General features: G+C 37.2%; 1 protein-coding gene across 1 annotated transcript in view; it reads left to right on the forward strand.

The window, feature by feature from the left end:
- The window catches only part of NUAK1 (NUAK family kinase 1), a 51,365-nt gene extending 34,826 nt beyond the window's left edge, over positions 1–16,539 (forward strand). The window contains exons 3-7 of the mRNA XM_083366412.1: positions 4,346–4,497; positions 6,970–7,035; positions 13,056–13,175; positions 13,507–13,639; positions 15,328–16,539. Of these exons, the coding sequence (XP_083222538.1) occupies positions 4,346–4,497; positions 6,970–7,035; positions 13,056–13,175; positions 13,507–13,639; positions 15,328–16,469 (1,613 nt within the window). The 3' untranslated portion in view covers positions 16,470–16,539. The remainder of the gene's footprint in view (positions 1–4,345; positions 4,498–6,969; positions 7,036–13,055; positions 13,176–13,506; positions 13,640–15,327) is intronic.
- The last annotated feature ends 607 nt before the right edge of the window (positions 16,540–17,146 follow it).

Consider the following 17,146-nt stretch of genomic DNA (forward strand, 5'->3'; position numbering starts at 1 on the left):
TTATTTAATGAAACTTTCTTTTTGGAAAGGATGTGGGTGGAGAGGGGGCAGGTGAAGATGGAAAACATTTGAACATTGAAACAAGATGATTAACATGACCTGTCAAGACTGAAATGTTAGTCAATAATCAAGAATCAGAGCCAAAGAATCCTATATAACCACAAAATTCATCATTTCTCAAACAGAATCCCAACCCAAGTAGGACCTCTTTCTAGTTTTTCCATGCTAAAGGTAAAGGTAAAGGTTCCCCCGCACATGCGTGCTACTCGTTTCCGACTCTAGGGGCTGGTGCTCATCTCCGTTTCAAAGCCAAAGAGCCAGCGCTTGTCCGAGGATGTCTCCGTGGTCATGTGGCCGGCATGACTAGACGCCAAAGGTGCACAGAACGCTGTTACCTTCCCACCGTAATGGTCCCTATTTTTCTACTTGCATTTTTACGTGCTTTCGAAGTGCTAGGTGGGCAGAAGCTGGGACGAGTAACAGGCGCTCACTCTGTTACGCGGCACTCGGGATTCGACCCGCCAAACTGCCGACCTTCTGATCAACAAGCTCAGCGTCCTAACCCACTGAGCCACCGCGTCCCTCAATTCTTATTATATTATATAATATTATATAAGTCCTATTCAAATCCTTCAAAAACACAACTTTGTTGCTTAGTTATTGTTTCTTATATCAGGGAATTTATGTTTGTTTGTTCATTCATTCATTTAGAAAATGCATATGGCTATCCAACTCACTCTTGGTGACTCTGGGTGGCTTATAAGGATAAGATCCCGGTATAAAGCCTTATGACTCCCAATATCCCTGGCGACGACAATCAGACCAGTCACTTGATGGGCTCCATATCATTCTAGGGTCCCCAAGTCTGTAGGCAGAACCATGTGTTCAGGGCCTTGAAAAAGTGTCAGAGTGTAGGTCAATCTTATCTCTGCAGCAGTGATGTTCCACAGGGAGATAGTCATTACAGAGAAGACCCTTCTTCTTGGTCCCATTAGATGGACCTCCTTAGGGAAGGGAGGCAAGCAGAGAATGTACTGAGCCCTGCTTAGAGTTTAAAGGTTTCCCCTGACCAGTGGGACTAACTTAAGGGGGCAGTGCTCATCTCCAATTTTCAGCCAAGGGAGCCTGTGTTGTCTGAAAGATGTATCCGTCATTATGTGGCCAGTATGAAAATATGGAATGCAGTAACCTTCCTGCAAAAGCAGTACCTATTTATCTGCTTGCATTTCTATGCTTTCGAATTGCTAGGTTGACAGGAGCTGGGGCGAGTAATGGGAGCTCACCCCATTGTGCAGTGCTTGGGTCTTGAACTCGCACTGTCAACTTTCTGTCTGACAAGCTCGGTGTCATAACTGCTGAGCCATCATACACCCCCTCCCCCCCTAAACCTGCAGAACCCCATGGATGAGGGCCAGACCTCTCACTTCCTATCAATACTGAAATGAACCAGAACAACGTAGTACCCACCATTCCCAACCCCAAAGCCCCCCCAGAAAGATACCATGGTTGATGGTATTGAAGGCTGCAGAGAGATCAAATACAGCAAAGATGCTACCCCATCCCGCTCCCGCCAGAGATTGCTAAGCACATTTGATTTGTGCTTAGATTGTAAGCCGCCCTGAGTCTTCGGAGAAGGGCGGGATATAAATGGGATTAAAATAAATAAATAAATAAAAAAGCATGACTAATGCCATTTCAAATAATATTATAAAAAAGGTTTTTGTTTGACCAATTCCTGTACGAAAAGGAACAAATGAACCTTTCTGGTGAACAGATTCCCAACACCTATTTTAAATAATCTGTTTTGTATCCTAATTACTGATCCCTATCTCTACAATATCTCATATCTGGAAGCAGACATTCCTCTTTAAAACAAATTCTGTGAATTAGTTGGTGGTAGCAACAGCACAGAGCCTACATAGAAGCTTTTCCAGATTTAGAATAATCTGCATTATGATGACAGGTCATAAATCAAATGGAGCAAAAACACAGTGAGCCAAGCATTCCAAATAGTTATACCAGAATTGGTTATAGTATAATTAACACTATATGCAGCTTGAAGTTTAATAGGGAATAATACATATTTAATTCATTTTTATTTGTAATAATATTACAGCTAAACACTGCACTTAGCAGTGTTACAAAATACAGTGTATTACAAGATGATCACTTAAACATCAATATCTCAGAAATTGACGGCATAAATGTTTACATGATGAAAGTGTTTATTTAAAAAGCTTGCATGGATCTATCCAGAGAGATAGTTTTTCCAGGTTCTCTTATGAGCAATTAGCATTTGATACTTTTATTTTACTAAGACCTGGTATCTACTAGGAATCTTGGAAAGCTGTTACCAGTCAAGATCCAGAGAATTTTAATGTGATCTTAGTAAGTACAGGATGGTTCTGCCATAAACATGGAGGCAGCATGATAGATGCTCTTCACTCTTGCTCAGTAGCAGCTGATATGAAAGCTAGGCTTCCCTTAATTCTGGATTTAGCAAACAGCCTTCCTAAGATTTATACCTACTTCCATCTCTTTTAAAATAACCTGCATGGCCGTCACTACGTGTGATAATGAAACTCTACTCAATATATTGGTGTGGCCCTTCATAGACAGTATCTATTGAGCAATGTTGAGCTTCAGACACCTGTTTCCTGTCATTTCACAGGCAACTCTGGCTGGTATCTTCAGAGGCAAGGTGGTCTTTGTGCTGCATAATCCTCATAGAGCTTTGGGATTATGCACCATACAGACCACCTTGCCTCTGAAGATGCCAGGAACTGTGGCACATAACCCCAAAGCTAAGATTTCATTAGCCCTGAACATCCACACATTTAATTTTAGCATACTCATTTTCCTTGACACAGGAATACACATTTATTCCATAGTGAAAACCTGGTTCTTGAAGACTGACAAGGCAAGCAGAGTGTGTAAAGCACTGGAGCATGTTTTTCTTATTTTGCAGCCTCCTATGACAGCCAGATGTGGGTTCACTGGATATTGTGCTTCCTTTATGAAAAATTACTCTAATTATTTTTGTATAAATGATTTATAGTTTATCCACAGCACACGTTATTTTACATTTTACATATTTACTCCTTTTCAAAAAAGGATCAACTAACAGTGTAGGTTTCATATTACATGTTGATGCTTGTAGTAATCCATTCGTTGTTAATGACAGCATGACCAAGGAAAAGATGTAATTTTAGTTTCAGACTTCATTTGTGCTCCGAATGGGAAATTCATATTTTTATTAGGCAAGGAAGGAAATGTATTAAATATTATATTGATAGTTTATTATATTCCTGAAGGAAATTCTGTAGTCCATATAAATTACTTAATTGGTTGCCTGTGGTGATCAAAATTATTTATTAAACATTTTCCCCTATTCACAATATACCTCTCATTTTTTGCTTGTTCTTTCCTAATTAAAAACAAATCTTCAAATTGTCTGTTTATATTTTTCAAAGTGAGAAAATAATACAATTGCAGCAATTTTTATAAAGTTACTAGAAGAACCTAGGGCAGGGGTCAGCAACCTGAAACAGTGAAAGAGCCACTCGGAACTGGTTCCCTCACAAAAGGAAAAACTGGGAGCCACAAAAAAATGTGTGCACATGCGCATACATGTGTTTGACTGAAGAGTGGAGCCAAGGAGAGATATGCACCTACCCTGCATATTTGAATTGATTGGTTGAACTTCTTTAGTCCCACTTTTTTTTTTGGACTGCACATGGCAGAGGACTGGGAGCCGTAGGAGACGGCTAAAAGAGCCGCATGCGGCTCCGGAGCCGCGGGTTGCAGACCTGTGACCAAGGGAAACATTAAGGAAAAATGATGTTACTGCATTTTTATTTTTATTTGCATTTTAACACTATTTGTTGATTAGTAGGCAGATTGGAATTAATTTGCAGTATTTTAAATCCTTTGGTTCAACCAAATTGTTTGGTTAGATCCTCTGGTTCAATATGGTTCAAAAATGTATCTGTTTATAAGGTACCTGGTGTTTATAAGGTATCTATTCTATGACAAAATTCTACTTGAAATACCTATTTCAATAGGATATATTCTTAGAATTGTATTTTGTGGAAAAAAATTCAAAATAATATAAACTTTAAAAGTAATTAAAAATTTTAAAATATGCCTAATTCTGTGTCTAAACTGCAAAAAAGATAAATTAAGAAATATAATATGCATGAAATTGTTTTTGACGAAACTGAGTAATTAGTGCATCTGTACTTTGGAAGTTGCTAGCTGTGATTGCTTATAACAGTATATAAGTATTTTGTATTTAATTCATCAATATACTGAAATAAAAGTGTTTGGTTTGGTTTTATCTCAGTATTTGAGAACAAAGATAAAATAGTGATCATCATGGAATATGCAAGTAAAGGGGAATTGTATGATTACATCAGTGAGAGGCGAAGGCTAAATGAAAGAGAGACAAGACACTTCTTCCGGCAAATTGTTTCAGCAGTTCATTATTGTCATAAGGTGAGTAAAAATATTTGAAGGTATGTGATGATAATCTTTGCATTCTGTGCACTTTCTTTCATACCTAGTGGATTTTAGACTATGAAATGAAATTATGCTAGAGCAATTCAAACTAGGTTTAAATTCAGTTTAGGCCTCTCTCAATCACAATGGCTTCTAAACCAGAGGTCTCCAACCTTTTGAGCACCAGGGACCGGTTCCGTGGAGAAAGATTTTTCCACGGACAAGAGAGTGCATGGTTTTGTGTGCTGCCTGCATCCCATGGATGGGGCTTTGCTTGTTTGTGTGGACCAGTTGCTGGCATGCTGCGGCCCGGTACCGGTTGGGGACCTCTGTTCTAGTCAAAGTAACTCCAGCTGCCTGCAATTAGTGCAGATTTGCATCCCACCAGGCTCAAGGTTGACTCAGCCTTCCATCCTTCCGAGGTAGGTAAAATGAGGACCCAGATTGTTGGGGGCAATAAGCTGACTTTGTAATAATGCCGCTGGGGGGGGGGGCGAAAGCCCTAATTAGCAGGCATATACATAGAATGAAGGCTATTGCTAAGCACATTGATTTGTGCTTAGATTGTAAGCCGCCCTGAGTCTTTGGAGAAGGGCGGGATATAAATGGGATTAAAAAAAATAGCAACTCCGTCTTTTCAACATTCAATTTCAGTCTGTTTTGCTCCATTCTACTGTTTCCACTGGTTCCCCTGTCTAATAAAATGATATCTCATCTAAATAGCATAGTCTTTGCTTACCGACTGCTGAAAAAGGAGATTTATAACTTCAAACCTGCAGCTGTTGCTGCATCCCCATGGTCACTTGATTGCAGTTTGGGTGCTTGGCAATCAGTGTGCATTTAGAATAGTCACGGTCTCCTGTGGTCACAGGATCACCATTTGCAACCCTCAAAGTCAGCTTCCAATAAACAGAGTCAATGGGGAAGCATGCAGGAAGTTGCAAGTTATGGTCATGTGACATCACACTTAAGGACTGCAGGTGATTTGCTTCACAACTGCAGCAAGAAGTGATGTTAATTGGATTCAGTTATGTTTTGTTTTATGACTGCATCACTTAGGGATGGAGTTGCCAGTTGTGATCAGTAAGTGAGGACTACCTGTATCTTCACCCAGTAGTTTCATGTAGATGTTATGAACTTTGGAGAAAGAATCAAGTTTTGTTACCATCTATAGAGGATTGACAAGAATTTGATTGCTCACTTCTCTTCCTCATTACCAATGACTGGAAATGTCCACTAAGTTGCTCCAAGTCCCTGCACAGTGGTGCCCCTTTCCAACTAATACTGAAAGTCCAAAAAATACCATAGTCAATAGTATCAAACCCAGCTGAGAAATTCAGTAGGACTGTACTCTTTTATTCAAGTCTTAATCAAGATCATTCATAAAAGTGACCAGTTCAGTTTCAATCTCATGCCTAGGTCTGAAGCTCAACTGAAAGGGACCTGGATTTTTTCAGGATTATTTCTAGCTTTTGTACAAGAAGAGAAGGTTGGAAACTCTGCAGGATTTATCCAACATGACTAGACAAAGAAGTGTCCACTTCTGGAAGGAGTGTACCACAATATTCAAGACAGGAAGCACAACCCTTCTCAAATTCAAATGCATTCACCCTATCTAGCTTCCTGACGGAGACTAGTGCAGCTTGGGGTCTACCTACAGAGCTCATGCTGTCAAAAACCCTGCCCACATCTTCAGAGTTCACAAGATCAAAAGAATCCCGGCAAGTTGTTTTTGCATAATAATGACATACTAAGAGAACCCACCAGGCTGATTATACTGTTACAAGATGGTTCCAATAGAATTAATTTACACTGTAGGGAACATAGCATATAGAAGGTATGATAATCTTTCATTCTGAAATGGAATTTTTCCCTAATTTTTCAATGATTCTTACATAACAAACCAAATTTGGCTTCTTAAAAATACCTCATAAAATACACAAAGCATTTTGAAGGGGAAAAGCAGACAGTTTTCCACCAAAAATACAGATTATAGTTTTTAGTTTTATAATTTTAACATTAATGAATTTCAAGAAGCTATTAGATTTCAGTCTCAAGCTTAAGCAACCTTTGGGGTATACAGTATAAGTCATCAGGCCTAGCTGCTAGAATTACTGGACCTTTTGTAAGTAGTGTACTAACATACCTTGGTAGGGATTGTTTTCTAATGCCTGGGAAGAATATATTACTTTTACCTAGTGAGGGGCAGATTGGGGTTGGGATTAAGTTCCGAAAAGAGTTCCCCTGCTGTTTTACAAGCTTGGTGGGAGGACAAATTCCAGTCATTCTTCTCCTAACCACACAGCAAGTGACTAATGCATCTCCTGTCACTAGTTACTAGTGTTATGACTGAAATTTAAATGCAAGGACCACCCTGATGTTTTGCTTCTTTAATCCAGCCAATATTAAACCCCCCTCATAGAATCTCCTTTATATTCATCTGCATGTTTTCTTTATTTCTTCTTTCAGAATGGTGTCGTTCACAGGGATTTAAAACTGGAAAATATTCTTCTTGATGACAATTGTAACATCAAGGTAACCATCCTTCCTAATCTTTATATATATATATCACTTTAAACATTTTTATCAAAGTTGCTACTTAGCATCTGTTTACAGAATATAGAGACTATCTTTGTGATGATTTTTAAATGAATTAAGACTTGTATTTACTTTAAAACTAAAGTAGTAGTTTTCCTCCCTTTTAAAAAAGCAATAACAGCAATCAACACAAGGCTCAGTGGGTCCCTTTCACAAGATAATGTATTTTACAGATGGCTTTTTTGCTGGCTGCCAGGACTATGCACCATTTTTTGGCTTACAAGTTTCAAGTGCTTATTTCGCCCTCTGAACATTCCTTTGATTGCAGCTGAAAAATAAGCAAATCCACTTTCAAAATAAACTCAAGCAGAGCCCATGTCCTTCATTAGGAAGTGGCCTTAGAACTCCAGGCACAATGATAGCTTTCAGATTAGTTTTTGGTGATGTCATAACTATGTCAAAAATCTTTACTAAAAGCATGGGAATGACCTTTTCATTCTTCTTGGAAAAATGGAATGGCTAATATACAAGATACGTGATGCTTTTATGGGAAACTATTCCTGCTTCCAAAATTCACATTCCATTCTTTAAAATTCTAAGTATGCTTAATGATATAATGTTATAATTATATAATAAAGACTTTTCTTATATTGGACGAGGCTCCTTAAAGTATAGCATGAAAGCACATAATGCTGTATACCAGGGTGGTATAAAACAGATTCCAATCTGGTCAATAACTACAATTGGTATACCATCTGAGAACCCCATTAGTGTTACTTGGAATATAAACAAAACCCTTTTTCCTCAAATATATATATATAATACTTAATGGGTGGTATTGGTCCATATCTAAGAAACACTCTTAGTAATATTTTTTTCCATACAACGGGGGTTCTAGTGATTCATGAAAATCCAAGAAATGTATTATTACACACATATAACACACATTTATTTTATTTCATTGCAAAGTTTGATTGCATATATTACTTTGCATAGGGATTGATCAATTTATCCAATATAAAGTGTGTAGGAAAAGAATAGAAGATGCATCTGATAAAGTGAGCAGTAGTTCATGAAAGCTTATACCTTTTAGTGAAATGTGATAATTTGAAAAGATGTTACCAGACTCCATCTGATCTAATATAAAGTGAATATGGATACTGATTACATATATTACATTGGACTACAAGTAATTGTAAGGTTCTTCCCATGAAAGTCCCTTGAGGTTCTGAGTAATATTAGTGATGCCCAGGCAGTTATTTGGTGGAAGTAACATTGGAATCTGCCTCAGGACAAGGGTGAGCAGGAGAGCGGATGGGCAAATTATAAAATTGCCTGATGTCATCATCTAAATGTAGCAACCTATGTGATTGCATCAGAATGTGGGGCTCAAGCACAGAATGGTGGCTTTTACATTGTGATATTACTATACACATCATCATTTTGGCTTCCTTGTAGTTTGATGTCGAGGGCTGTGCCTAGTATTTAATTCTTCTATTTGTGTTAGTATGAACAAAGAATTGCACAATGAAACAATGTATTCTACAAATTAAAGTCTGCATGAAACAGTTGAACTAGAATTCATTAAAAGTCCTATCTTTTCTGTGGGTTTAAACAAAGACTAGTGTTTCTTATCTTCAGTACATGAATGCTTCTGTCACAGCTAACCACTGCTTCAAGATCATTGTAATTCTTGCTGGCTCATCTCTCCTTTTATATTTCATCCTTTCTCTGTTTCTCTCCTTCCCCCCCCCCCCACGCTATACAGTGTGTGTGTGTGTGTGTGTGTGTGTGTGTGTGTATCACATTTTTTCAGTATTATACTACACAAATCCCACAGTGTGGGCTGGGATACTATAAAAATGTATATTATATGCATTTATATAGTTTTAAGATACTTTGAAGTGTATTTTTTCCATAGAAAACTTTATGGCTAGAAGACTACCCTTTTATGGGGAAAAATCATACAACCTTTATTAAAGTGTAATTTTAACATAATGTAAGCAGGTGCTTTTTATGTCAGGAATATATAACTGCTAATATTATATTATAATAAAACTGGCAGCCTTTGACTGTGCTCTGAGAGATAGATAAGCATTTGGTTTTTGCACTATTGCCTAGAATTTTTTCCCTTGGTGTTTGGGGTGAGATTTGTATTTTTTTATATAATCCATTATTCCCTAAAATAATTTCGCAAAAAACAGAACTCTTCTTTCTAGCCTAATCATGGAAATTGAAATACAGCCTTCTTCCAAGATACCTTTTGTGGGATCTCACCATATCTGTTCCTCCCTTGTAAGAAATATAGGATGGGAACTGTCCTCCTGCTTCTATCTCTTTTTCCATTGTACAAGATGTGAGTAAATTTGATGGGTCTTGGCCACATGCGTTGAATTTCCCTCCCAGTTTTTCTCTCTGTCTCTCTCCCAGTCTGAAAGTGGACAATTTTGTTATGTCTGTTAGACAAGGAGTCACCTTCGGTTATGTGGCATCTCCCTTGTAGCCTCTTTACTTTCTCTCTCCCATTATGTATTTTTCCTAATGTGAACTTCAAGAGGAAAAAATGAAACTTTGCTTAGCTTCTTCCCAATGGCCCAAATACCTTAACTAGGTATGAACCATAAAGTCTTTCCCAGTGACTTAAGTGGTTAAGCTGGATCCACTTAACAACTGCAGTGATTCTCTTAACAATTGTACTTGCTGAACAATTTACTCATTGAGTTCAAAGCATAAAGCTAGTGCTGTCTCCAGTATTACAGTTTAGGTCAGGGGTGTCAAACTGCTGGCCCAAGGGCTGGATGCATCATAGCGAAACATATTGCCAGCAATGGCAAAAAAGTCACGATACATCGCGACATGTCACGTGACATTGCGAGTTTGACGCCCCGGTTTAGGTTAAGCTAAAATTGTTTCCTTAAAAATGTTTGTCTACACTACAAATACAGTGAAATTTATTCCTTGAGTGTGAAGCTTATGCTCCGTCCAATTTTGAGATAATTCAGATTACCCTAAGCTCAAAGGGTATAAGCATCATATTCAGTGAGTAAATTTCATCACATTTAATATAAGTAGTGGAAACAATCATTTCCTTGAGGGTAAGGGAATACAACATCTGGTTTTTTAGCAACCCCTCCCTGCTTGGGAAACATTTGAATTCTTTGGCTCTGTTTAAGTGAGAAGAACTTGAAGGAATCTTGGCTACTATGATTCTGTTCTCCACAGAGGGGGAGGGATAATGGCAGTTTTAACTTGAAAATCTGATAAACTTGTGAATATAGGAGTTGGCTGAAATAGAAACACTTTTTCCTGAAGGTCAAAAATGAAAATGCTTTGGAGCCAGTTTGAGATCTAAACTTTACACACTCATTTGCATGTCATTACCCATGTATTTTGTAGATTGTAGGACAATAAGAGCACAGATTGTCTTAATAAACTATACAATGAATGTCAGAAAAATCTCTACAGTCTCTCTAAGTAAAGGAAATCTACTGATTCATGGAGTTGGGATTATTGGCTCAAGACAGATTTCCAGCAAACTCCTCAGAGTGATATGATAAGAATTTAAGGAAATTAACTGCAAACTGAACTTTGAGAATTTGCAGACTGAAATTCTACACCAGCTTCTTCTAATGGGATTTGAGACATACAGTGAAGGCTTTATAGGGACCTTTTTACTAGGATTTCTTTCTGCATGTAATTCCAATTGCAAGAAATGATAATTCACTAATATAACTACTGTCATGTTTTGTAATGTCCTTGTAATGAAATATCAAAAAGCACAGCCTGGAAAATGTCCTACAGCCCACCTATGAGGTTTTCTTACTTCAGAGTAGGACTTTCCTCCAATTCAACCATCCTCCCCAGATTAGTTTAGTATACTCTCCATTATATTGTTCAAGAAGTAGTTACTGAATTATCTCCTGCTGGGAATTGCATGTTAAATTCGCAGAATACTTTAATAAAACAGTTGGCCACTTGGACAAATGAGCCTGTCAATTTACATGCTGTAGAAAAGGCAGCATTCCTATCTAGTTTGACAAATTAGAGTGGAGGATTGTAGAAACATCCCCAATAAATGTATATGCCAATATGAGGTAAAAACGTGTTCATATTTCATTAACCTGCAAGATATAGGTGTTCTGAAATTGAAAGAATCCTCTTACCCTAGTTATATATTTTTTTTCTCTACAGGGAACACAGATTGCTGTAACTAAACACTTAAGTTTTGCTCTGTATTCAAAATCTCAAATACAAGGGGTGAGCAACCTGATCCTTGCTCTGTTCGGGTGACCTCATATTTGCTATTGAATAGAGTTTCTCCCAAACAAGCGGGAGTTTATTTATTTATTCTGAATTTTTTTTAATCCCATTTATACCCCGCCCTTCTCCGAAGACTCAGGGCGGCTTACAATTTAAAGCACAAATCAATGTGCTTAGCAATAGCCTTCATTTTATGTATATGCCTGCTTATTAGGGCTTTCGCCCCCCCCCCCCCAAGCGGCATTATTACAAAGTCAGCTTATTGCCCCCAACAATCTGGGTCCTCATTTTACCTACCTCGGAAGGATGGAAGGCTGAGTCAACCTTGAGCCTGGTGGGATGAAATGGTATAAGGTTTCCTGCTCAAGCAGGGGGTTGGACTAGAGCAGGGGTAGGCAACCTCGGCTCTTTTATGACTCATGAACTTCAACTCCCAGAATTCCTGACCCAGCATAGCTGACTCAGGAATTCTGGGAGTTGAAGTCTATGAGTCATAAAAGAGCCGAGGTTGCCTACCCCTGAACTAGAAGATCTCCAAGGTCCCTCCCAACTCTATTATTCTATGTTCTCTGTTCTTATTCATTAGATTTTTATCCCATCTTTATTATTTTTATAAATAACTCAAGGCAGCCAACATACGTAATACTCTTTTCTCCTCCTATTTTCTCTACAACTATTTTCCTGTGAGGTAGATTGGGCTGTGAGAGAATGACTTGCCCCAAAGTCACCCAGCTGGCTTGCATGCCTCAGGCAGAAGTAGAACTCACCATCTCCTGATTTTTAGCCCAGCACCTTAACCACTACACCAAACAGGCCCTATTCTGTTTTTAAGTTTTTTAAAATTTATTTTAGAAGTTGAGGGCAGGGAAATATGTTTTCTCACTTGCTACTGTAGTGAGGCTTTTATGAAAATAATTCCAGTAGATTTACAATTTTACACCATGCTACTTTTTTGTAATAGGTACACTGGCTGCTCTAACCCTAACGCTAACCCTAACCGTAAAATCTCTTAGAATCCTTCGTCTCATGAAGCCTGCTTCAGTATATCAGTGTTTCTCAACCTTGGCAACTTTTAATTCTGGGAGTTGAAATCCATCCATCTTAAAGTTATCAAGGTTGAGAAACACTGCAATGTATTTTGGCTTCTGGTTAGCCTTATGATAGGCATTTGCCACAGAAGGGGTTCTCTGTGTGAACTCCCAGCTTTCATTTTGTCATTCATCCCAAATTTATTTAGTTATGATTTTGGGAAGTTTCTCATTTTTCCTCATTTCTAAACACATATTTGGATCAACTAGACTTCCAAATTGCCTCATTCCAAGAAAAACCCCAAATATTAGAAATTCATTTTCATTCTAAATTTTCATTTTCCAATTTTTCAGAATAATGTTTAGCAATATTTTGCAGCCTTTAGCTAGTATCCTGTTAGTAGTACGATGTGTATGCAAACAATTTTTTTGCATTAAAAATAGTCTTGGCAAAAAATATGTGCTGTATGGTTCCAATATTTATTTTATTCACAATATATCTGCACATTTGAGTTGTCCATGAAAGACATATAATGATTTGATGTTTTACTAATACATGCTTTATGTAACTGAAATATAATAGAAAATATAACTAAAATCCAGAATTTAAAGAAACATAACAGCTGTTATAAACTCCTCATGCTACTATTCTGAAACTACGAAAGGAATGGAATAGAAAAAAGCTTTTATTAATGTTACAGCCAATTGCTTATAAATTTGTCTTTACAGATTGCAGACTTTGGACTTTCAAATCTTTATCAGAAAGATAAATTTCTCCAGACTTTCTGTGGAAGTCCACTATATGCATCTCCTGAAATTGTTAATGGAAGACCTTACCGAGGACCAGAGGTAAACTAAATTCAAAAGAAAGAACTGTTTAAAAAATGGAATGAAAAATATAAATTTATTTACTGATTAATTCACTTTACATAGCTGATTTGTGTAAATATTCTGTATGTATGGAATTTAGTTAAATTAGTAATTATTTAGAATTAGTAATAACCTTTGCTTATAAGATGCTTTAAAGTCTTGTTTTCATTGTTCATTGATTGTTGGATTTTCTACAGAATACTTATATGTTCTTTAATAATGATAGCTGGATATTTTGTTCCTTTAGTAATTTCAGGGTCTTCAGAAGTCACCTATTTTACTCCTTATGTTTCTTATCTTTCTGCTTTAGGTTGACAGCTGGGCTCTTGGTGTTTTACTTTATACTCTGGTTTATGGAACAATGCCCTTTGATGGCTTTGATCACAAAAATCTGATCAGGCAGATCAGTAGTGGAGAATATCGTGAGCCAACACAGCCCTCAGGTATCAAAAGATGTGTCATAGTGCATTGACATAATAGGGTTTTATAATGGCTTGTTTTACATCCTTTCTGATGTTTGGTATATGGAAGAGTTGGATGTATAAAACAGAAATATTGCAACACAAACTAAGGATTCTCAATTTGCATCAGCTATCTGGCTGCTTTTGGTTTTCAAAAGGATATTGTGAAAAGTTTGAGGAAGGTCTGTCTAAAGCCACAAGTATTTCTGATGTATGATAGCTGGAAAGTATTATCAGCTGCCCTGCAGGGGCAAGGAGAAGCCATAAATTATTTCTCAAGTCCATACTTGAGAATATGAATTCTGACACTGTATATGTCCACAGTCTTTCTCAGCAGGAAGAGACAAGCTTTTTGGAATAGTACAAGGAAATGGGTGGATTCTAGAGGGTTACAAGTACCATTAGTTAGGCAGAACTGCAAGCTAGTAGATGTAGAATTGTTCTTCAAGGAATTAAGGCACCAGAACCATGACAATACAAAATCTATACTTTCCCCAGGCACTAGATCTGGAGAATTTGGTTCCCATCCTGTTCATTGGGTAGAATTTTTGTTATTAGTTTTACTATATTTTATATGGAATTATTTTTGTTTTCTTGTTTTATTTGTACACTGTTTTCAATCATTTTGAAAACGTTACTACAGAAATAAATACACATATATTCAATTGCAAACCAGCTGAATATTTGTCACAATTTGAAGACTCTCGTTGATATTTAATTTGTGGGTACCATAAGGACTTCATTTTTTGTGATTCCTTCTCAATCAGATTTCACCTCTTAGATTACAAATAGAAGCCCTATAAAGCAGCCAGGATGTTACCAGGAACATAAAGGTTCTATTGAAAATTGTTCACCAATAAGCAGTTTACCTGTTCTGTGACTCATTTTAATTTCTTTCTCACAGATTTGGGGTACCTAGATTCTAACAATGACCACGAGTTTTCCTGCTGCCTTGACTTGAAACTAAATTTCTAATCTTATATCTAATACTTACTGGGCAATCATTATTCATTCCTGTATTTCTGTAATGCAGAACTCCTATAATAGATAGTTTGAAGATAGATTGAACTGTATTACAGCTTCCCTCTTAAAATGTTGGTTGCCAGGTAATTATTGCCATGGACTTTAGCATTAAACTTGTCTCTGTTGACAGGCTGAGATGTTGCTGGTGATCATAATGTCTAATGTCCTAAACACTGACTGAGAGATAGCTGCTTTTTTCTCTTATGTATCATAGCAAATCTAAGTGACAGTGACTTTTCAAATTTGTTTTAGCTAGGAGATACTTGTCAAAAGCCTCTTACTCTTTACAAGGAAGCTACAAAATGTTACCTGATGAAGATTCATTTCAGCCATTAGAAGTTTGTGTGTCTCTGTGTGTGTGAATAGAAAAAAAATAACAGACCTTGGAGAACAAATCATTGGCTTAAGAATTTAGTCCTAGGTTGACCATCAACAAGTATTTCACAGTTTATTAAATATACAGAAGGAAGCAATTAACAAAAACTAGGCTGGAAAATTAATGCATCTTTTTGTTTTTCACTAAGCTGCAATGCATATTACATATTTTTAAAAATCTCTGATATGTTCACATTTCTTTTCTTTAGCTTTAGCTGTTTAAGTCCTTTGAAATAGGCTCAAAGTCTTTAATGTATATTATTTGTTAATAGATGCTCGTGGTCTGATCAGATGGATGCTGATGGTGAATCCTGAGCGCAGAGCAACTATTGAAGATATTGCCAACCATTGGTGGGTTAACTGGGGCTATAAGAGTACTGTTTGTGATTGTGATGCCTTGCAAGACTCTGAGTCCCCTCTGCTATCTAGATTCATAGACTGGCATCATCGTTCCAATGGGCTCCAGCCAGAGACTGAGACCAAAATGAAGTGCCTTTCTAAACCAAAAGGATCTGAAGTCCATTTAGAGAGACAGAGATCCCTAAAAAAATCAAAGAAGGAAAATGACATTGCACAGTCTATCCAAGAAGGAGTTGACAACTCCTGCAAATTAAATTCCAAGAGGCCAAAAGGTATTTTGAAGAAGAGGAGCAACAGTGAACATCGGTCTCACAGTGCGGGATTCATAGAAGGAGTAGTCAATCCAGTATTGCCCTCCACTTTTAAAAAAGAACAAGAAATATGTAGAACAGGTGTACCAGTTAAGAGCATTTTGGAGGGGGATATAATGGGTAAATACAGCACTAAGCAGTCTTCTTTAATGCCAAAAAAGGGAATCCTCAAGAAGACTCAGCAAAGAGAATCTGGATACTACTCATCTCCAGAACGGAGTGAATCTTCAGAACTCCTGGATCATAATGAGGAGGCAGGAAACAGTGACACATCCACAAATATCATTGAAACGTTAAGAATAGAGTCTTATAGTCATTCCTACAGACGGAAGGGTATTTTAAAACACAGTAGCAAGTATTCTACCACTACTGCACATTCAGCTTTGATCCATTCTGATAGACCAGTCACGAAAGGCATGGAGGAAGCAGGTTTGTCTGTAGATGGTTTATCTCGAAGTTACAGTCGCCCTTCTAGTGTGATTAGTGATGACAGCATTCTTTCCAGTGACTCTTTTGACTTGGTGGACTTGCAAGAGAGCAGACTTAGAATAAGAAGCTGTGTGTCAGCTGAAAACTTCCTCCAGATCCAAGATTTGCAAGGACTTCAAAAAAACCGCTCACGACCACAGTACCTGAAGCGTTACCGAAGTCGGGCAAGTGATAGTTTTTCTCTTCTTACAGACATGGATGATGTCACTCAGGTCTACAAGAAGGCTCTGGAAATCTGTAACAAACTTAATTAGCAGATGGGAAAAATTAGGAATGGAGCGAAAGGATCTTGGGTACCTTTATGATGGAGTTGGCCCAATTGTCAATTAGCTAATTGTGACAACATTGTTCTAAGGAGAAGCCCTTTGAAAATACCACCTCATGCTTATTACTCAAACTTGGAGTTTATGCAATTAAAATACTACCTAATGTCCAAAGAAATTATGGTAATATATGAAGAAAACTCTCTGGCAGATAGAAAAAAATAAAATATTCCAGTGGTGTAAGTTGAAGCTAGATAAAAAGTGAACTGGAAAAGGGTACTTTTAATTTTTGTTAGGGAAGGTAACCAACTAGTGAAAAAGCTATAACTTTAAGAGTAAATAATAATCAACAGTTAAATATAATAAGATATTGGCAAATGGATTTATCATTATCCATACTGATGAATGAAAGTTCATCTAAGTTAATGAAATTTCCTGAATTTCAACTAAAGGGAGATCCTAATTAAAAATATATACATAAAAAGGACTGGGCTGCTTGCTAAAAACATTGTGGGCATACTTGCCCAGCCAATTATTGAAAGTGCTGGTTATAATAATTTTCTTTTGAAAAGCATTTAGCAATTTAAGTGGGAAATATTTCATTTTTATAGAACTTCTGCTAGCAAGAAATAGTAATGTAGTAAAAATGATGAGTTGAGAGACAAAAA

This window comes from Vipera ursinii (genome assembly GCF_947247035.1).
Source record: "Vipera ursinii genome assembly, chromosome: 6".
Classification (NCBI taxonomy): Eukaryota; Metazoa; Chordata; class Lepidosauria; order Squamata; family Viperidae; genus Vipera; species Vipera ursinii.